General features: G+C 36.9%; 1 protein-coding gene across 2 annotated transcripts in view; it reads left to right on the forward strand.

The window, feature by feature from the left end:
- LOC131145529 (DExH-box ATP-dependent RNA helicase DExH14) overlaps positions 1-22,315 on the forward strand; it is a 143,214-nt gene that overhangs the window by 114,991 nt on the left and 5,908 nt on the right. The window contains exons 41-46 of one of the 2 annotated variants that reach the window (XM_058094669.1): positions 8,199-8,266; positions 8,365-8,530; positions 8,626-8,688; positions 12,444-12,539; positions 12,689-12,856; positions 14,036-14,206. In XM_058094669.1, coding sequence (XP_057950652.1) covers positions 8,199-8,266; positions 8,365-8,530; positions 8,626-8,688; positions 12,444-12,539; positions 12,689-12,856; positions 14,036-14,206 — 732 coding nt within the window. Of the gene's footprint in view, positions 1-7,521; positions 7,686-8,198; positions 8,267-8,364; positions 8,531-8,625; positions 8,689-12,443; positions 12,540-12,688; positions 12,857-14,035; positions 14,207-22,315 lie in introns of those variants that run through there. The other variant, XM_058094670.1, reaches the window with a different exon arrangement.

The following is a 22,315-nucleotide window of genomic DNA, read 5'->3' on the forward strand; positions in this document are numbered from 1 at the left end:
TAGAAAAAGAAGAAGCTAGCACCTCCTTTCTTCATCTCTCTTGGCTATGAGGAGAAGAAGAAGAAGAATAAACCCTTCATCTCTGCATGTCCTTAGAAGAAGAAGAAGCTTGCACCTCCTTTCTTCGTCTCTCTTGGCTATGAGGAGGAGGAGGACGACGAGGAGGAGGAGGAGAAGAAGAAGCTTGAAGCTTGCACCTCCTTTATGAACTCCCACGACATTCTGATAATTTTATTTTTTATTTCTTGATCAATTTCTAAATTATTAACTTGTTGTTTAAACTTGCATTTGTTTTCATAATGGTCTTTATCTCCACATATCTAACGTCGTCCTTTTCTTTTTGTGTATTTTTCAGAGTTTCTTTTCTTTTTCGATTTTATCGGTTTTTTGGGATTTTCATATTGTTCTGCATTTGTAGTTGTGAGTTTGGATATCTAAGACAAGACATCTCTCTTTAAGATCATCAGCACTTAAGCTAATTGTAAAGTCTGGGTAACATTTGAAAGAAACTGGCCCATCTGTGAGCAAAGTTTCTACCATTCCTAAAATAAACTCTTTCTAATATGAGATTTTATCATCTCTTAGACAGACTAAGAGGGAATTGTTAAGAACTATTTTTGATAATGGTTTAACTCCAATTTGTACACATCCTATATGGATATTATTGAATCCTAATTTGCCATATCCTTTAAAAGATTTTTGGAAAGAAGGTTTGTTGTATAAAATTTGTCTATAAATTTGACATCAATTTCTTTTAGCGTTTGCCCTATCATAGATTTAAATTCCAAAACTTTGCCTTTTTTTATAGATTGTATTTTTATCTAAATCTGGTAATTTCCAGTTTGATAGCTCTTTATCATCCCAACATTATTCTTGACTTATTATTGTCTTGTTAGTTTCACAGCCTAGGTGGCTACTGGAATTCAAGACACTTGACATGAGTAAAGATCAAAATCTAATTTCATTTCAGCCGCAACGACCAAGCTCTCTAGCTTTACTGTCCTTCTTCATTCTCAACATATGAGACTTACTACCTTGACTTATAGTCTTTAAGCTTAGAGTCTTATGAAATTTAAATTTCAAAAATTACACACATCGACATGGCTTTAATTCCAATGGGAACCCAGGACATGTAAAATTAATGATCCCTAGAATATTAAAATGGAATGAAATTAATCTACCTAAAGCATGGACTAAACCAAAAGTTAGTTAGCTACAAATCCAAACTATTTCAAATAGAAATTTTGAAGGATTTATTACCTATGATTCAGGGACTTAGGAATTAGTCTTAATAGAAGCAACATACCATCTGATGATGAATGTCTAGAAGATTTTCAATTTTATAAACAAAGTCCTTCTAGGCAAAGATCCTTTATTCAGTCTAGGTAAAATATCTCTGAATTTGAAGAATCCATACCATCTTCTTCAAAAATAAATATTCCTGAAAATTTTCAAGGAATAAAAATAGAAGAACAAATTGCCCAGCCAATTTATGAAGAACCTCCAGAACAAAGTCTTTCTCTAACTCAATCTTAAGTCTATGAAATCAATGTTATTAATAAGGAACCTTTTCAAATAAACAAAGAAAGATTAAATAAAGTATTCTTCTCAGAGAAAAATAAACTTTAAGAAAACAATTTTTTGAAAAACTTTCAAAAAAGAAGATTGAAGAATATAAACAAAGGTGGATTTCTGAAATTTAACAGCAAGAGAAATATATATATATATATATATATATATATATATATATATATTGGTTTTGCAACAAGAAAAAGATTTGTAAACCAATTGGTAAGAAAGGAAGCATTTATAAAACAACTAGTACTGTGGTAGATCAACATCCTCCAAAAGGAAAAATTTACTTTCAACATAATGAAACATAAATTGAAGCCTTAACATTTGCAAAAACATATACAGAAAAACCTCTTGATTCAGCTACACAAAATCAAGCTGAAATACTAATAAAGCAAAATAATTTTGCAAATGAATATTTGACCACTTTAGGAGAACAACTAGATAGAATTGAAACAAGTGTTGACAAAATTGAGGCCAATATTCCTGCCAATATTTCGGGAAATCAGAATAAAAAACAAGGATTCCAACTATTTAGAGGAAAAGGGAAAATTGATTTAGTATCCAAACAGAAAAAACTTAACAATTTAAGTGGATATAAATTTTCTGATCCATCTTACATTAAAGCGTGTTTTGATAAAGAATATGATGAAGTTTTATAGAAATAGATGAAAAACTCAAAAATGCTCCATCTTTATCAAAAGGAATTCAACCTTTGGATGATGCAATTCCCTATAGGGCTTATTCTGGCAATACTGAGTATAATTGGACTATTGATGGATTATCTGAATATCAAATATTAGTCATGCGTAGGCAAATGTTTGCAATAGGGAAAATTTATGTATTAAAACAAAAACATACAATCCCAAATGCAGTCAGAGCTCTTGTAATGGGATTTGAAGGTCGAAGGCCAATTATGTCATTGGTGGGAGAATGGTCTATCCAAAACACAACAAGAAGATATTGTTAATGCTGCCAAACTAGATACTAGTGGCAATCGAATCTTTGATGAGTGAGGAGAAGCCTAACTAGATGGGATTAGTACTCTTTGTTTTACAATTGTCCACCATTTTACGGGCAGATTACCCTTTAACGAATAAAGGCAAGTTGAACTCCTGCAAAATATAATATGTAATAGACTATCAGCCTTCAAATGGTATAAAGTATTAAAAATAAATTTTTAACAAGAATTTTTATGAAAACAGACTGTAATGCAAAATACTGGAAAGATAATTTATTAATGGTTTTCCAACTCTGTTTGCAATAAAGGTTAGGAAAAATATGTCAAAATATAAAGACTGTGATAGTTATCAACAAATAGGCTTAGGAGACTTGACTTATGGTGAATTTATACATGCAATAAATATGACAGGAATAGAATTATGCAATGACCTAAGATTTAAAAAACAATTAAAAATGCAAAGATTAACAAAAGAGTTAGGCAATTTGTGTGAACAATTTGGATTTGATAAAATACCAATCATAACAAAAAAAATCTAAAAGGCAACAAATTAAATCCTCAAAACCAATAATTTATAGAAAATATAAGAATTATAGAAGGAATTACAAAATTCCCTTGGCAAGAGTTTGTGACTAAGGAGTCTGTTTTAAGACTAAGATTTATATTAGTCAAAACAATTATGCATCCGGTAATCCTAGGATTGCCATTTCTCTATCTCCTTATGAAGTTTCCAGGCAATTTCCTTAAAGATTTCTTATCTTCAAAAATCAAGGCAATCAAGGAAGAAGATATTCAAAAAGCAATTATTAACTGAAGATTTCAAGATCTTCTTTACACGTGTCCATCTACAACAAATTGTCCCGACCTCGATATTCCTTCGGGATAGTCCCAAAATCTTTTCAATCTTACTTTTGTCAATTTGAAGCTTTCTTTTAAAGATTGTGGTGGATCCATGTTTAGTAACCTGTTTATGTCTGTCAGCCATGTGCCAATACTATTGAAAAATTATTTTCAATTTTTTTTTTTAAGTCCAGGCCTATAAAATGGCTTTGGAGTCTCACCTAAGGGCATCACTTCTTCCTTCACTCGCTACTTTGTTTATATCTGCTACAATTTTATCTACTTCTTATTGTAATTCTAATTTTTTATGTCCTTATCTTTCCCTATTGAAGCAAGATATCATTTTTGAATTGCTAATTTTACATGTCTTGGGTTCCCATTGGTATGAGGAGGAGGAGGAGGAGGAGGAGGAGAAGAAGAAGAAGAAGAAGAAGAAGAATCTCTTCATCTCTGCATGTCCTTGGAAGAAGAAGAAGCTTGCACCTCCTTTCTTCATCTCTCTTGGCCATGAGAAGAAGAAGAAGAAGAAGAAGCTTGAAGCTTGAAGCTTGCACCTCCTTTATGGAATCCTGTTCATCTCTGCACCTCATTGTCCAATCTTTTTTACTGCATTGTCCAATTTTGTTTTAGACAAAGCAAGAAGAGGAAGAAGAAGAAGAAGACAAAGCAAGAAGAACCTCTTCATCTCTGCATGTCCTTAGAAGAAGAAGAAGCTTGCACCTCCTTTCTTCATCTCTCTTGGCTATTAGGTGAAGAAGAGAAGAAGAAGAAGAAGAAGAAGAAAACCCGAACAACATGAAACTTTGGCTTTATTTGGCTCCTTTATGGTATGGAAATACCAAAAAACAGGCCTAGAAGGATTGTATACTGAAGTAATTCGCCACTACCCCCACCCTGACTTCAAGCAGCTAAGAAAATTGCTAAGACAATCAACCCGAGTTACTAACCTAGTGTCCCATATTGTTAGATTACCATTTTACCTAAATGCTTAAGCTGTTTGGTTGTGGGCCGCTCCTTTATAACAAATCCTCCCACCTAAGGACAACAAAACCTCACACACAGCGAACGACATGAAACTTTGGCCTTATTTGGCTCTTTTATGGTATGCAAAGACCAAAAAAAAGGTCTAGAAGGACCATATACTAAGTAATTCACCACTCTACCCCCACCCTAACTTCAAGCAGCAAATAAAATTGTTAAGGCAATCGCCCCGAGTTACTAACCTAGTGTCTCATATTGTTAGATTACCACTTTACCTAAAAGCTCAAGCTGTTTGGTTGTGGGTCAACAATGTATACCTAGGATAACAAAAACCATACACAGCGAACAACTCCCCCCCCCCCTCCCTCCCCAAAAAAGCTGAGACCAAAAAACAGGTCTAGAAGGACTGTAGACTGAAGTAATTTATCACTACCCCCACCCTAACTTCAAGAAGAAAAGAAAATTGCTAAGGCAATCAACCCGAGTTACTAACCTAGTGTCCCATATTGTTAGATTACCACTTTACCTAAAAGCTTAAGCTGTTTGGTTGTGGGCCAACAATGTATATCAAGCTTTAACTCTCCCCGCACATGCAGCCTAATACCACTTGGAGAGATAAGCAAATGATACATAGCACCCATTACAGGGACAATAATTTTTAAACACCACACAGTAAACGCGGGCAACACAACTAGAACCCAGGAACTTCAGGTAATTAGCTCAGACACCATGTTAGATTACCGCTTTACCTAAAAGCTTAAGCTGTTAGGTTGTTGGCCAACAATGTACATCAAAATTCCACAGCTGACTCGTGTGAAGAAAGAGTAGCCGAATCCTTCCCTCTACCTCGCTAAATATCCCTATTAATTCTCCTATCTACCCACTCTAGCTTAGTTTCTTGGGAGAGGGGGGGGGTGTGGAGAGAGAGAGAGAGAGAGAATCTAAGACACCATTTCCTGAACTAGCCCCTTCTTAAAATTGCCTAACCCTTTAAGGCTCTAAATTTCGAACTCATCAATTAACAATCTTGCACCCTTTCCTCACCTCTCCTCCACACACCCCTCCCCCAAAATCCCCCATCCCCCACCTTAAAAAAATGAAATTGATCAAAGACTCTAAATTTCTCAACTCCTTTTGGACCCTCCTTTACTTTCTTTCATTGATCTTATGAGAAACAAACACTCTAATGACCTTGCATAAAGGATTAATCAGTTTAATACCCATCCCCTCCAAGAGGGCTTGAGGATCTCAATTGTCTATCTCACCCCCCCCCCCCCCAAAAGGACAAATTGTAACACCTTTTTTTCTCATTAACTCCCCCTCCTTGGAACAAAATGTATTTGATAAGTTAGGCTCACTAGAAGAGCCTTTGAGCTGTCATTACAAAAACCAAATGCAGTTTCCCCGAGACACTGTCAAAGATAATGGCAATCCCAGTATAGGAAGAATCTGCATTGTATGAGATAATAGCCACGAGTTCCTTCGTTAACTACGACATTTGGAAGACATGCAGCTTCCTTCAAATGGAAAACACCAACCTGTACATTCTTGGATTGTTTCCGTAAGTCCAATGTTCGCCTCTCCATTTGATCAGATATGTCACAATCTCTCAAATTTTCAGAGCCCAAAAAGGCATCCTCGTCACCCTTGATATTTTCATGGGGTTTGATTTTGCAACTGAAACCATGAATTTCCATCAAATGTTCAAGCAATAAACCTCACTCTAATTCACTTATGCTGCGAGAAGTCCTCATCCTCCTCTCCAAATACCTTAGAATCCAGAGAATTAGGACCAGTGTCCCCCCATCAACACTACTTTGCTTGTTCTCTTATTTAGCTTATTAATCGCTTTTCCCCCACAGCTTCCTTTCCCTCAACACCATCCGTCTTGGGTCAACTTTCTCAACATCTTCTAACCCTCCCCCTGGACTGCCCCATTGTTGTGTCACCCTGTTCGGTCCTTCAGCAGGAACTCCTAATTTTTCTAGGTTCATTTCCCTTATAAATGCCAAATCCTTCAACGTCTAACTTCACTTCACTTGGCCCTCGAAAGGTTTATTCCATTCAGATTCCATCATTTGACCCTCTCCAGCATTGCCTATGTCAATGGAGGAGGCTGAAGAAGATGAGCCTTGGGAGGGGCTTCTGAATTGCATCTTTATCCCCAACTAAGGTTTTAACTATGTTGGGCTTAGGTTTCATGACCCAAGAACACTTCTTCCCACTCTCTTGATTTTCAGACTCTAAATCATTTCGTACAGGCTGATTCGGCCCTAGTGGGCTGGCTTAAAAGAAGCCTTCAAATCATTAAAGGTGTGTTTGTTGCAACTGGCACTCCCTCTTGGCCACTCTTATCCCACACCTTTGTTGCACCAAACGTAGGCTAAGGATACTTATTCTACCCTAGCCTGGTATAGCCTAGCCAAGCCACCGAAACAAACAGACCCCAATAGCTAATAACCTTATGCTATTCAGATTAAGCAGAGTTCCAAGTGGACCATCCCCACTGTCCAACTCCACAGCCCTTGACCTCCATATGCATTTCCTATTAGGCCCATTTAGCAGCCCAACTTCATTCCCAAGTCCTCCCTTTGCACTACAAAGCCCAAGTGAACTACCAATAACCTGGTGTCCCAGCGCAGTATCTTCCTTCCAATTTATCTGCCTATCCTTCAGCGCAATTCATTCAAGTTTCAAAGGGTGTTGTAGCTGCGATTCTTGCACTGGTTCTCTCTCTTGGCATATCTGGGTTTATGGCCAAGTCTCTGGAAAGCAGAAGGCTTCTCTTCAGATTTCACAAGATTGAACGAACAACAGTCTCTGCAGTCTAGTTATAACCCCGTGCCAACCAACATGAGAGTGGCCATTCACAATATCATCATAAACTCTAAAGAAAAGCCACCACCCTGATGCTTCTCCAAATGGAATTCTCAATCGATATTTATTTCCTCAATTTATTTTCCTAATCACTGAAGAATGAAACTGTTCAGAAATCTGAACTTCTTCCACAGATACTCTGGTTCTGGTGACCAGAACTGTTGAAAATGATCACAAACCCATTTACATTCGTTTCCCTCTAATAACAGGAACACAATCTTCTTCCAATTCTCCCTGTAGTTCATAGCTTACTCAGGGCATCAGACATCTAAAATTGGAAATTTTTCCAGTCTGCTTTAATCAGCCACATGAAGACCATGGTTATCCCAAGATGCAGCTGTTTTCTTCTCAAATCCAATTACATGTCTCCTGAATATTCCATGCATGATGTATCAGAGTAAGGTAGTAAGGTCAGTGAAGGTGGTTCAGATTCAGGAAATAAGTTTGGCAATGGATCAAGTGATGATAGAGGGACATTAACAAATTATACTTTTAACAAAATATAGATATTAATCGCTGATCCTTTTAATTTTACATCATCTCTAGAACTGATATTTGAATTTAAATATAATATTGATTTTCTGGCCCAATTGTTTAAATAGGAGTTTGCAGCTGAGAATATGCTAATGAGAAAATTTAGTGATGATCATTGCATTTTGATGGATATTATTGTTTCCAGCAGAATGCCATTCTTGTAAGTTGCCAGTTTAAATATTGTTGTTGTTTGATTGTCATGTTTACATGTTGAGTCATTATAAATAAATGCATAAATAAAGCATATTTCCATTTTGATATTAGTGGTAGAATTTTAGGACATGCTATTCCTCATTAGATAGTGAATTTCCCACCCCCCCCCCTCCCACCCCCGACATTTCCTTTTTAACTTCCAAAATGAAAATCTCCTTGATGTAGGAAAATATTATTTCCTATATCATATCTTGCATAAACTAACAGATCAATTTGGCAGATGGTCAATCCAGCTTACTACAGCTTAGAGAATACAGAACCTGAAGTTCTAAGTTCTTATGTGTCAAGGTGATATTATGACTACATGATGTCATAAAACTGTGTCTCCCAAGTTGTGCTGCTTCCACTAGATGATGGTATATTAACTTTACTTGTTCCATTGGCAGATTAGTGCAGAACACATTTGAGGATCTGGAAGACAGTGGATGCATCAAGATGAATGAGGATGATGTGGAGCCTACAGTGTTGGGTTCAATATCATCTCAGTATTACCTTAGCTACATGACTGTATCAATGTTTGGTTCAAACATAGGCCCTGATACATCACTTGAAGTAATTACTACATTGCAGGGTTGTTTTTTTGTTTTTTTTTAATTCTTTGTAGTGCTGTTTTAATTTTTTTTCATGCGAAATATTCTGTATCTTAGGTTTTCCTCCTTATCCTGTCCAGTGCTTCAGAATATAATGAGCTTCCAGTTAGGCATAATGAGGTAATGCTGATTATGATAGCTACTAATAGTCTTATTTTATTACTTGATTAACATAAAGCTATGAGCATGACCAATTTAATTACACTGATAATATTATATCAAAAGGTAATGCTGATTGTGAGCTACTAATAGTATTGCTTTATTACTTGATGAACATAAAATTATGAGCATGACTAATTTAACAATAGTATATTGTACATTTATCATGTATTTATGTGGTATGGATTAAAATAAATGAAAGCATATATGTCGTATGGGAAATTGGGAATATATTCATGGATGTAACGATGGCAAAATGATGACCTTTTAGTTCAGATCTGAACTGTTAAATTTTTTCTGGTTTTGATCGGGGATGTCAATGAGGCTGGTACGGTATTCCCGTGTCAGTTGAAACTTTCTCCATCCATCTCTGCCATGTGGGCAATGATAGTACTCATACCTATTGTGCGCCCATCCAATACTACCTAAAGAAATTGGATTTCTTTTTTAAAAAATAAATAAATTCCTAAAATTTCAAATACCTAGCTTTTGCTCAATGGTAATGGTAGATGACAAATTTTCAAAAACCTAAATAATACTTATGGTGGTGGGGTGGGGCTGTTGTTCTGCATGATATAAGGACAATATCCTCAAAAAAAAAATGGGATGTTGTCAAATCTTCAGTGCCATTGTCCAAGTTATTCTAGGTGTAGTCTTCCCTGACTTACACTTACAATGTCAACTGAAGCATAATTTCTCACTGGATCATTATTTGGCCTACATTGCAAGTTGCCAAACCAACTTACCTATGATTCCCTAATCTTTTCTTGCCTACCTTATGATCATTCTTTCGTCCTTTAGAAGTACATCGCTCTAGATATTAAGGCATAAAAATATTCATAATTAGAATTATTAAAAGAAGTGCACTTGGGTGGGCTGGGAGCAGGGCTAGGCAATATAAGCCCCCACATAACACATGCTCAAATTGGATGTAGCCATCCATACCTGCAACCAGTACACCCGAATTATTTTGGTAAAAACCCTACCTAATTGAGTGTGGCGTGGGCTGGGCTAGAACCTGTTTTGTACGTGTGAAATTGGCTTCCCTAATTTTGATTTTCACAATAGCTTCCCCTTCCTTGGGTTTCTGTTTTATGCATTCGTGACACATCCTTAACACTGAAGCTGGTGCTCACCCACTAACTCCCCAAAGTTTTGATTAATATACTCTCCTATCTCTTTTTAAGTGCTCACCCCCCCCCCCCCCCCCCGGGGGCGGCACGAGGCCTCTATTTTTTTCCCCTCTTGGTGGGGTGTTCTATATATATTTTATCATTATTCAAAGAAATCTCACAGAGTTTTTTGCTGAAACCAAAAAAAAAAAAACACCAAGGCTGTTTTTTTGGATGTTGCTTAAGTACTTGCTTAACTGACTGATATGGTTGAGGCATGATGTGCATTGTTGGTTCCTTCCTAACTGCCTAAACTTGTGGGGCTTGATTGTAACACACTTTGGCATTTATTTTCCATTTATTAAACTACTTCAGATGTTATTCCCATAATGAGTGTTATTTGTTGTTTGTGTACTACCATGTATGGTCAAACTACACATAAACAACAACAACAAACTAAGCTTCAAGTCACACTAAGAGGGGTCGGCTACATGAATCCTTTCCCGCCAATTTACAAAATTGTTGCCAATTTCCTCCAACCAATTAGGGGCCATTACATCCTTAATCACGGACTCATTCCAAGTTATCTTAGGTCTACCCTTATCTCTTCTACTACCACTAAAAGTAACTAGGACACTCATCATTGGTGCACTATTTGGCCTCCATTGCAAATGCCCCTACTCCCTTATCTTATCTTCTATATTCGTTCTTTAATCTAACTTTTAATTCTATACCATTCATCAACCTTGACATTCTCATTTCAACAACTTTTACTTAGTTGGATGTGTTGTTTAGTTGGATGTGTTGTTTCTTAGTTGCCCAACATTCTGATTCATATAGCATAGCAAGTCTTATAGCCATCATGTAAAAGTCTCCTTATAATTTAAGGGTATTCTATGATCACACAACACCCCCGAAGCACTTCTCCATTTTACCCAGCCCGCTTCAACCCTATAAATTACATTTTCTCGATTTCTTTCATTTTGCATAATGGATCCAAGATATTGAATATTTTCTCCAATATCTTCCTACCATGACTAACATTACATTTCATATATTCTATCATATTTCTACTTACCCTAAAACCTCTAGATTCTAACACTTATCTCCATAATTCTAACTTAGATTCTATTCCACTCCTAGTTTCATCAATCAAGCCAATATCATCTGCAAACAACATACGTCATGTAACCTCATTTTGGATACTGATAGTAAGTTCATCCATCACTAGTGGGAACTGCACGTGCAGATGACAACCATGATAGATTGTTGGCAGACAACTTAATAGCCTAAGCATTTTTAGGTCTACTAAACTTAACAATTATGTTGCTGCATCTCGCCTTCTCTGTGTGAGTTGCGTTTGTGGTTTCAGTTTTCATTTGTTAACAATGACAGTGTGTGTGCAATGCAGTTATTTTATCATTTGATGATGGAATTGTTTTTGAGGTGTCACTGGTTAGGGAATCAATCACCCTTGTGCCTTTGTGGATAACCACTTAAAAAAAGTAACTGCACTTAAAAAAAGTAACTGTTAAGGCACAGGAATCCCTAATTTAAATATTGCTATGCATACAATGCTAGTAACCTCTCTCTCTCTCTCTCTCTCTCTTTGCATCACTGTATGTACTTTCATCGGGATTAGTGTAGGATGGTCAAATTGAAAAGTTTTTGCTGAGAAAGTTCAGTTGTGGGGTGTATGTTTGAATATAATTCTAGAAATAAATGGAATTGTATGGAATAATGAAAATGTTAGGGCTCAACATATTTTTACAATTAGGTAGGCTCTTTCTGGATGCTTAATCTTCGCTGTGGAGTAAATTAGGGTTATAGCACAATCTTGGCTGTCCAGGTAAAATGTCAAGTCATTTGGAAGGGGTGGCATCAGGTGAGGTAACTTCTGAGGCTTTGCAATTTTAGTTCTATATTACAAATATATTTGCTGCCATCTCTTGATTGGTTCCGGATTCTCTGAGACAGCTTCAAGGAGTTGATTTCATGGAAATTTTGGATATAGCTAAATGAGTGCCTTAGCAACATTAACATGACTGTGAGAGGCCAAGTATCAAGTTTGTAATGAAATAAACAGATTATACCAAGCATAATTATACTTTTCTGATCCTTTCTCCAAGTACTCTAGGAAGATAGTTATGTAGAGGGCGGGAATATCTCTCTATTCGGTCTTCCAATACAGTTATCAAGTTTATGGAAGAAGCACTGAGAAAATATGAGGAATGTGTGTTCCTGTGTTTCGAATAAAATTAGAGAGCTGGGAGTTTCTACTGTATTTGCATGAAATAATGAGGATTGGTCAACATATTGTCCTGGCATAAACTATTGTTTATTTGTAGAAATTCTAACTGGTAAGTATTTGCTCCATTTCACAATTAACATAGCACGGGGGAAAAAAGAAATGAATAAAGTGAACAAAAGGAAAACAAGATTATTGTTTCAGGAACCAACAACCATCATTACCTACCAAAGAATGTATGATTAAGTTTCCTAGTAGAAGTTTTTTATATGAAAATAATGATTGCTTATTATTGTATCAAATTTGTTCTTTCATTATAAGCTAAATTAGCATACACATTTTCATGAATTTAACAGGAAAATTACAATGCTGCATTGTCTGAAAAAGTTCCATATATGGTGGACAAAAACCGGCTTGATGATCCACACGTGAAAGCAAATTTGCTTTTTCAGGTTATAATCTTATTGTGCTATCTTAAGCTTGATAGATATAAATTCACATGTGGTTTTCCTTTCCTTGGGGATAGAGATACAGTGGAAAGGGGTTGTATTATTTAAGGTTTATATTTTATGGTCTCTTATAATGCTTTTTTGTGATTCAGGCACACTTTTCCCAGTTAGAATTACCGATCAGTGACTATGTGACTGACTTAAAGTCCGTGTTGGATCAGAGTATTCGTATCATCCAGGCCATGATAGATATATGTGCTAACAGTGGATGGCTTTTGAGTGCAATTACTTGTATGCATCTTCTTCAAATGGTCATGCAGGTAGAACTCAATTTAATGCTCTTTCTATTGAAAAAAAAAATCTACAATGAGGAACTTAATAACCGAAAAGAAAGCTAGATGTTGCTCTCATCTAGTAGGGACCACAATTTTATCCAAGTTGAAGTTGATACTTTTGTATTAGAGCTTGCACAATCTCAACTTGGGGTTTGGCTAATTTCAAGTGTTGATTTGAAAGGAAACTCCCCAGGGTGCTCTAGTCAAATTCAAAACCCTCACCATTTCTTGCAATAAGACTTGTACTTTTATCCTCTTAGAAAATGTGAAAGAATAAGAGATTTAAAATGAGTCAATGAATCATCAACCATTTTCTTATAGATCTTTTGATGATTGAGTCAATATTGTTAGTCATGCTGCATATGTTGTTAGAGCCTCTTATAATCACTGCTTGAAATAGAACCAGCCACTTAATGGTAAGTTAGCCTTCTCCTTTTTAAATACCTTATATCTTGAACCAAGGTAGAAATTCTTCCAAGACCAGTCAACTTTAATTTACAATTATAAATTGACCTCCCTTCAGTTTCAACATCTCCAATCCCATTTGCCATCCCATGTAAAGATTGTTCGTAAATGGTAAGCAATGTGCCAGTGTCATAGTTGCTGTCACTAAATGAAAAATATGCACTAATATTATATTACCTTGAAGAATGAAAAGCTTGCCCGATACACCAATTATCTGTCTTATATTTAAGAATCTTGAAACATAATCACGTTGTCGTTTTTTTCAACTTCTCTTTGCTTGGTCATCAATTTTTTTAGTTCCTTGATTGCAAAATTGGTGGGCAATTATTGGATGATATTCTTTTGTTTTGGTCGGCATTGCATCCATGTGGCTCTAATACTATTAAGGACACCGTAGTTGAAGAATTCCAACATATTTTCTGGAGATCTGTTGATGACAACAGTTAAGACATTTTATTAAACTGAGCAGTATAACATACGTTCCAATTAGCATTGAGATTTTTTTAACAAAATAAATAAATTTATCCAAACCTCCATTTTCCAAAGTTCATTGAATATTGCATATGCTTATGCTGCTGGAAATCTTGAACTCCAGTATTTCTAAAATGCTCCTGATCCCTGAATTGATTTGATTTGTTCAACAGGAATTGCTTCTCTCATTATGCCTGATATCTAACTTTTTTTCCATTTGATTTCTAGGGTTTGTGGTTTAATAAGGATTCTGCTCTATGGATGTTGCCTTGCATGACTGTTGATCTTGTCAATTCATTAAGCAAAAGAGGAATCCGAAACGTGCAACAACTATTGGATATTCCCAAGGCAACTTTGCTGTCCATAATTGAAAATTTCCCTGCTTCAAGATTATATCAGGTATGGACTGTTACACAAGATATTTTCTTTTGCATGCAGTGAATTTTCAATGGTATGCCTCTTTACATAGGGATAAATTGGCTCATATTTAAATATTTTCTTCCCCATTGTATAGGTGTGTGATATTTCATCCAAATATAAGCTTGTTATTATAGGAGTTAAAATTCTACTAATGACTTGGTAGCCCAATTATTCATGACCCTCTGGGCATGTTTTCATAGGTCATCAATCATATTCCTAACAGCTCATGGATTCTGCATTTACTAGTTTTCAGCTTGGTTGAACTCAGACCAACAGTCTCTATTGAATATTTATTTTACCGAAGTAAGAGGATATGAGGTTGGAGCCGTTGGGTTTTGTTTTCTGTCCATTACTATAAAACGTTGGAGTGCAACTTGGTTTTGCTTGGATGAGATGGCAATAAATGATTTTTTGACCAAGAATTGAATTTGTTACAATATTTGGTAAATTGGGAGACTTTATCACAATGATAGTCTCATCATCTATTTATAATATATATCAAGTACATGACAATGACCATAATACCCTTACTCTCGCCTACAAACATTGCAATTAAAAACATGGTAAATGATCAAAATGAACACTCCCTCTCAAGCTAGATCATAGATATCATATGCTCCTAACTTGTTACAATGAATTTATCGTGAGCATCCCCTTAGCCTTTCATGAATAAATCCGCAAGCTAGATTTCAAACTTGGGTAATTGTAATAAGCTTCAACGCAAGTTTCTACCAAAGTGGCAATCAACTTCAATGTGTTTTATGCACTCATGGAAAACTAGGTTGGAGGTAATATGAGTAGCAACTTGATTATCATACATCAACTCCATAGACCGAGAATATAGCAAACCAAGTTCTTTTAACATGTTCTTTAGCTAAACAAATCGACGTGTAAGTTTGAGTCATAACATGATACTCTAAATAAGCACTTGACCTGGCCACCAAAGTTCATTTCTTACTCTTTCAAGATACCAAGTTACCACCCAAAAAAATACAATACCTAATTGTGGAACGTAAGGTGACCCAACCCAACATGCATATGTATATCTCCGAATATAAGTGTATCCCCTCTCCTGATATAAGTAGAAGTATCTCAAGATGCGAATTACAGCATTTTGGTGACTTGTTCACGAAGAATCAAGTAACTGACTCGCAATGCTTGTTGTGAAAGATATAGATTAAGTAAATATGAGATAGTTCAACTTTCCAAGTCCCATTACCATCCAAAGTTGGCTGGTGAATCACCCATATCTGGTACTAAGTTGCCTTAGATTCATGAGTGTATCATCTGGATCCAAGTAGTCCAGTTGTCAAGAATTCTAAGGTGTTAGGGACCTTGATCATCATTACCGATAATCATAATATCATCCACATACACAGCAAGCAGAATCCTACCATATATATAACAATAAAATATGAATTGATCTACTCGCATCTTGAAGGCCATACTCAAGTACTACTACACTATGTCATCCAAACCACACTCTGGGAGACTGATTTGGCCCATTCTATGGAGGCATTCTTCATATCTAATTGATGCATGGGCCAGAGATAGGTGGTGGCCAAAGACATGAGCAAATGATGTAAGCCAAGTTTGGTTACAAGGGAGAATGTGAGTAATCCAAACCATAGTATATCCCTTTGCAATAAGGCAGGCCTTCAAACGAGCCACAAAACCATCAAGATTGACTTTCATGGTATACACCTACTAACAACCAACCAAAGATTTATCAAGAGGAAGAGGTACTAATAGTCATGCCCTTATTTTTTTCGCACATGACTGGCCATGACTCCATCTATCATCCGATGGAGGCACCAGGCCTAGTGTCATGGTCTTGGGCCCAACTCTCGTGAGGTATTGTCTGCATTGGATTACTAGTTTTGACCTATAAAAGGCCCTCACATAAGTGGAGCCCAAATAATCCTTGTAAGACCAAGTTTCCCTAATACACATCCAATATGGGATTGTGACTTTCTCTCCTTTTAAATCTCTAACACCCTCATCAAAGTGCCTCTGTGCAAGGTCCCGCATGACAATTCCTCCAAGGTGGCTCTAAAACCAAATGTCATGGTCTTGGGTGATTTCGGTGAAATATTGTCTTTCTTGGCCCACTAGCCTTACGATTTTGACCTATAAAAGGCACCTCACATAGTTGGAACTCAAACCATCCTTGTAAGCCCAAGATTTCTCTAATATAAGTCTGATGTGGAGACACCTAGGCATGAAATTGTTTTGCAAAACCATCATTTGAAAGCACGTTAGAAGCCAATTAAGAGTGAATATTTGTTGAAACACAAGATGCATACATATATTTCATAAAGCAACCGGAAAAAAAAAAAAAAATGTTAGGTCACATTTGAAACTCAGGTAATTAATCTCTTTTGATTAACCCAAGGAAAAAAAATGGGATAGATCTATGTGAAATTTCATTTAGTTAGATATGGTATATTAATTAGTTAGATATGGTATATTCAAACGGGACAACAAAAGAATTGACAGATAAGGCGTATGAGGTGAAAATCTCATGTACGATACTAAGGTTGAAAAGCTCTTTACATTGGGTTGTACTTTACATACAACATTTTTTTTCACTTCCTAGACTAAATACGGGTCCACTAACAAAATACATTCTTAGCATCTCTAGTATCTTCTTGCTAACCTGCAGTACATTTTAAAATGGCAGTCTCTTGGAAAACTTAATAAGTGGGGCTCTTCTTCCGTGCAAACCTGAAATTGTTAAAGAGTAGGGTTAGCAACCACGAGCTCAGTAGAAAATCTTAATTCACCCTTATTTAAATAAGGATTTCAATACTTTTAGATATGATTTCATATTTTCTTACATAATCATGTGGTGCATGAGCATACTATTCTAAGCAATATCTCTTTGTCTAAAGTTACCATCACAAAACATTCAAATAGCATGTATTTCATCATTTTTTCAAAATAGCAATACTCTCCCAACCAAGTGCATTGTAATCTCAAACAAGCAACAGTTTCTAGCTTGGCCAACCACCACTTAACGAAGAAATACTCTTCGGAGGTTTAGTGCCTTCCTCCCAAAGGAGACACAATCCTGCTTGCTCAAATTTCACAATATCACAGCCACAAACAACACATGGTCCCAGCTATTTTACATATAGCAATTCAATATATGCATATACAAGCTACACATAGCAATTAAACCACCATCCTTACGAAATGAATATTCATCACATGAAAATTTCCCAACTAAACAAAATGTGCAGCTATAATAACTAAAGCAGCCGTATCAAGCCAATTAGAAATAAAAAGCTTAAATCTCCCTTATTCAAATTCAATTCCATGCAAATTTCTACCCCTATTTCCTTTGAATACCCAAAATCCCTAGATGAATAAAATAAAATCTAAGAACACCTACCTTGATTTGCAACTTTTCCAATTTTCTGCTTAGAGTTTCTCTCTCTCTCTCTCTCTCTCTCTCTCTCTCTCTCTCACACACACACACACACACTAGGGTTTACAGAAGGGGCTTATGGTATTTTTTAATTTTTGAGTTGTTGCTACTCTACATGACTGGAATGGGTCAATACAGCGGCTACTTGTTACCAACACCCTGCCAAGTGCCCCCTTCTAGGCTGGACAAATGGCAAGACAGCAGAAGCTGTGTGCAATACTGGCGCCTGTATGCTAGGTGTCTACTACTAGATTGCAATGCTGCCAGGTGGGCTGTTGCTAGTTTGCTGTGCTGCCAGGTGTCACACCTGGTTTCAGTATGCCCTTGCTTTGTGTTCTTTTTTCCTCTCTTTGCCCCTCTCTTCTGTTATTTACGTTTTAGAATGGCCCTTATAATTTCCTGTCATCTAAGCCCCTCCTACCATTATAGTTTGAATGAAATTTCTAATATCAGTTAACATAACTTAATTAATGAACAGCGTGGTTAGTATGAACTTGTTCAATACAAAACCAAGCCAAAATCATGCAAATTTATCGAAGTAATTTAAATTTACCATGGTCTAAAGGGTATAGTTATTGCACTAATTCTCAAGTATCATTATCCTATAATGCACACATTTTTAACCATTGGAATCCTCCATCTAGAATGGACTAAGGCTTCAGAAATAGATTTAGGAAGAGCAACAAAAGTTAAAAGTATTAACACAAGAATAATATGAGAGTGCTAGGAAATCGTAGTGAATGAAATTGGAGATGGATGTTGTGTACCAGTGCATTTACCTTTCTGGACAGCAATGGGAAGATCAATATTCATGGGAATGGGATCATCAAATGAGGAAACTCAAGGTGTTGCGGTACAAGGTGGAGGTAACTCTCCTCCCTTGAACCGCTGTCATGTATACAACTGCAAATTAGGGTGATTGGGGCTACAAGGTTTCATATTAGATGAAGATGCAGTGGATGACTAGGAAGAGATAACGAGCCAAAAGCAGAAAATTTGGAAAGATAAATGCATCGGCGAGGGTAACACGAGGTAGGCTTTCATAATAGGAATGATGGAAAAGAAATTAGTTATACATATCATATGATCATTAGCAGCTGAATCAATAATCCAAGGACTAATGCAAGAAATACTGGACGAAAGGCAAGTTGTAGGTCTCACCTATTTGAGCCAAATTTGCAATGGGATGAGAAGCTTGCTGGAATGCTTGATACTGCTAGAACTTGGAATACTCCTCCTTTGAGATAGATACACTGCGTTGCTCCCCACTCGAGCCTGAAAGTGTGGAATTTGTGGTTGCTGCATTGGCTATGCGTGGTGGTTTACAATGAAGATCCCAATACCCCACTCAAATTTCTATTGTGTGATGTCCTTATCCAAAATAATGCACTTGAAGGGGGAACCTGTACGATGTCCATCCCTTCCACCACAACCATTCAAACCGCCCTGTGAAATTCTATAATTGCTTGGTGAAAACCAAAATCATCTTGTCTAATGAAAGCAGTCTTCTCAAGCTAGAAGTTGAAATGCCACAAGAAGGAATTGACGAATGTGTACTAGAGGAATCACAAGGGACGGGAGAATGACATTAGCCAAGGAGGGAAACTCTGTACTCTCAGGACCAGACTGCCTCAGACTCAACTTTCAAACCCACTAGCACCCAAATAACACTCGTCTGCGCCCTCTGCTTTGCATCTCATGGAGGTTATGGGTTGCACGATGTTAAGTTCTTCATGGATGCACTTTATCATGGAGTACTTTGAACCCTCATGTTTCCCTATTGTAACTGAAAATACTCCAAGGATAGATCTCCTTGCATCCATCAAGATGCATGGACATCTATGTAATCTTGGGTTCCGTTGAGTTCCACAATGGGGAGACTGTCGATGCATCTTCCTAAATCCACATTTCTTTCCCTTTGTTGCTAGGCCGGGATTGAAACAGATTCTCAGATTTACCAAAGCTATCAAATAAATATTGTCAGCCTTAGGCCATTGCATATAATTCTTTCTATCCATCCTTCTCGGTTGTTATTTGCGACAAATTAAGGAAACATACTGTTGGGATTCATGGACTCCATTCCAACACTCACAAACTAGACTGACAATAAACAAGGTTAACAGCCAGAACAACCACGAACAAGGTAAACACCATGAAAAAGTCACAAATAAACCAACTTAAAGTTCGACGAGTTAACAACCGAAAAAGGTTAGATCTTTGTGTAGAAACATGGCCAACAACTTGACATTATAATGTATGGAAGTATTTAAGACATTTTGGAAAAAGTCGAAGCAAAAAGACTGCCCAAAAAACTCTCCCGCACCGGTGCATGGAATTGGAGCTGATGGTGCATGGCAGCGCACTGGATATGATATTTTGCAGGCTTATAGATTTACATGTTCTGTGGCTATTTATGGTATTGGTTTTGCAAAATATGGTTTTCTTGAGATTCTGAAAAAGCAGGAGCATCCAGGAATTTTCTGGAAACTGCAATGTTTTCCAGTGACTTGCAGACTTGCTTCTGGTATCTGGTGGTGTGGATCATCCTCCTACAGTGGCAGGTCTGCATAGGTTTGTGGTGTTTAGGGTTTGGTTTGGCAGCGAATATGCACTTAGGGTTAAGCTGGATCTTGTTTTGATACCATGTTAATCAACCACTTTACTTGAAAGCTTAAGCTAATAGGTTATGGGCCAACAATGTCTATCAAGCTTTAACACTTGCCTGCACATGTAGCCTTACTGTGCATAGAGAGACAATAATTTTTAATCGCCGCAGGTGAAACATAGCTTTGACACTGTGTTGAAGTATTGGTAAATTGAAACATCCATCATGATGATAGGTCTCTCCCTGTATTTATAATACATATCAAGTACATAACAATGACAACAATACCCCTACTAATTTCAAAATAGTAACTTGCTTCATGCACAGATTTGTGTATGGGGCTTTAGCAGCTGCTGCATTTACATGTCCTAATGGTGATGCCTCTTCTTCTGTTATTTGTGGGTCTATAGAAAAAGAAAATATTAAAAAATAAAACATCTTTCTACCATGTTAGGAAGTCATATTTACAGTGATTGTGGTAGCCAGAGTTTGAAGCAAACTCTTCTACTATCAGCCAATTAGCTATTAATACAGGATTAGTCAAGTCAGGTTTTTATTATGTGGTAGTGAATTGTTGCAGATCCATTGCCTGAGCTAGCCAAACATGATAAATTTTCATCGTCCAGCTCAAGCAAGAATTTTTACAGCAATTATTTGTGGCTGGGTATTCGAGGACCAATTTATAGGCTCTTCAAAAATAAATGTCAAATAGTAGCTTACAAATTTGAAAGCTACTGCTTAATTTTGTAAGCAGCTTGTATAACTGCTATCTGCTGTTAATTCTGTTTATTTTTTTTGCATCCTCTAGAAGAAACTGTTATGAACATTACAGAATTCATATATTTCGGTATGTCCTCTACTCTATACTATCATTTCCTATCTTGTAGGTTGTGGAATGTAAGTCAACTATTTTAATATACTATTCTGATTGACTTAGATCCATATTATCAATCGAGCTTCTATCATTTAAAAAAATATATCCATTAGTTGATGGAATGTTGAAGATTACTAACATACATCACTGTAGAAATCCCAAGTGTCTTGGAGTGATTTAGGGGATATTTATGTAGAGAATTGTCTATTATTAAGAGAGATTATTTTAGGAGATTGTTTCCATCTTTAGCATACCCGATTGTATTATAAGTATCATGTATCGGCTTGTACATTTTATTCAATTCAAGAAATACAGAAAACCTATTCTGATTTCATGGAATCAGAGCTAGGGTTTCTATAATCCTAGTTAACGATGGCAGAAGGAGCCGTCAACAGCAGAGGGTCGAGCACCTCTAAAGCTCTCGACGGCGAGACTGAAACCACCTCCACCTTGAATTCAAATGGGCTAGATAGCTTGTCCTTCCCACTCTCGGTGGAGAGACTGAACGGAAAGAATTTTCGTGAATGGGCTCAGTCAATCAAACTCGTGATTGATGGCAAAGGAAAGTTAAGCTACCTTATTGGCAAGAAGAAGTAGCCCGCCTTAACCGCAACAGCTCTGCAGAAGTGGAAGTCCAAGAACTCCATGAAACCTTCAATTAGCAAGACCTATCTGTTCCTACCGACGGCGAAGGATGTTTGGGATGCTGTCCGAGAGACATACTCAGACGTTGAAAGCTACTCTCAAATCTTTGAGATCAAAATTTGGCTATGGCAGATGCGACAAGGAGAAAGAGAAGTCACGGACTACTATATTGAGATGACGAATCTCTGGCAAGAACTCGACCTGAGCATTGAGGAAGAATGGGAATGCCTTAGAGATTGTGCCCGATACAAGAAAAGACTCGAAAATGAATGAGTCTTCGAATTTTTGGCCGGACTCAACCGAGACTTGGACGAGGTGCAAGGGAGGATTCTCAGTTGACGTGACGTTCTCTGCCTTCAACTCAGGAAGTTTTCTTGGAGATGAGGCTAGAGGAGAACCATCGCAAAGTGATGTTGAAGGAGCCGATTCTGATCGGAAACAACGGGCTCGAAATGTCTGCCCTCATTTCAAGAGGAACTCCTACTAGGATAAACCAAAAAACGCAAAAAGGAAGACCTTGGTGTGAGCACT

This window comes from Malania oleifera, chromosome 13 (genome assembly GCF_029873635.1).
Source record: "Malania oleifera isolate guangnan ecotype guangnan chromosome 13, ASM2987363v1, whole genome shotgun sequence".
NCBI classification, from domain to species: Eukaryota; Viridiplantae; Streptophyta; class Magnoliopsida; order Santalales; family Ximeniaceae; genus Malania; species Malania oleifera.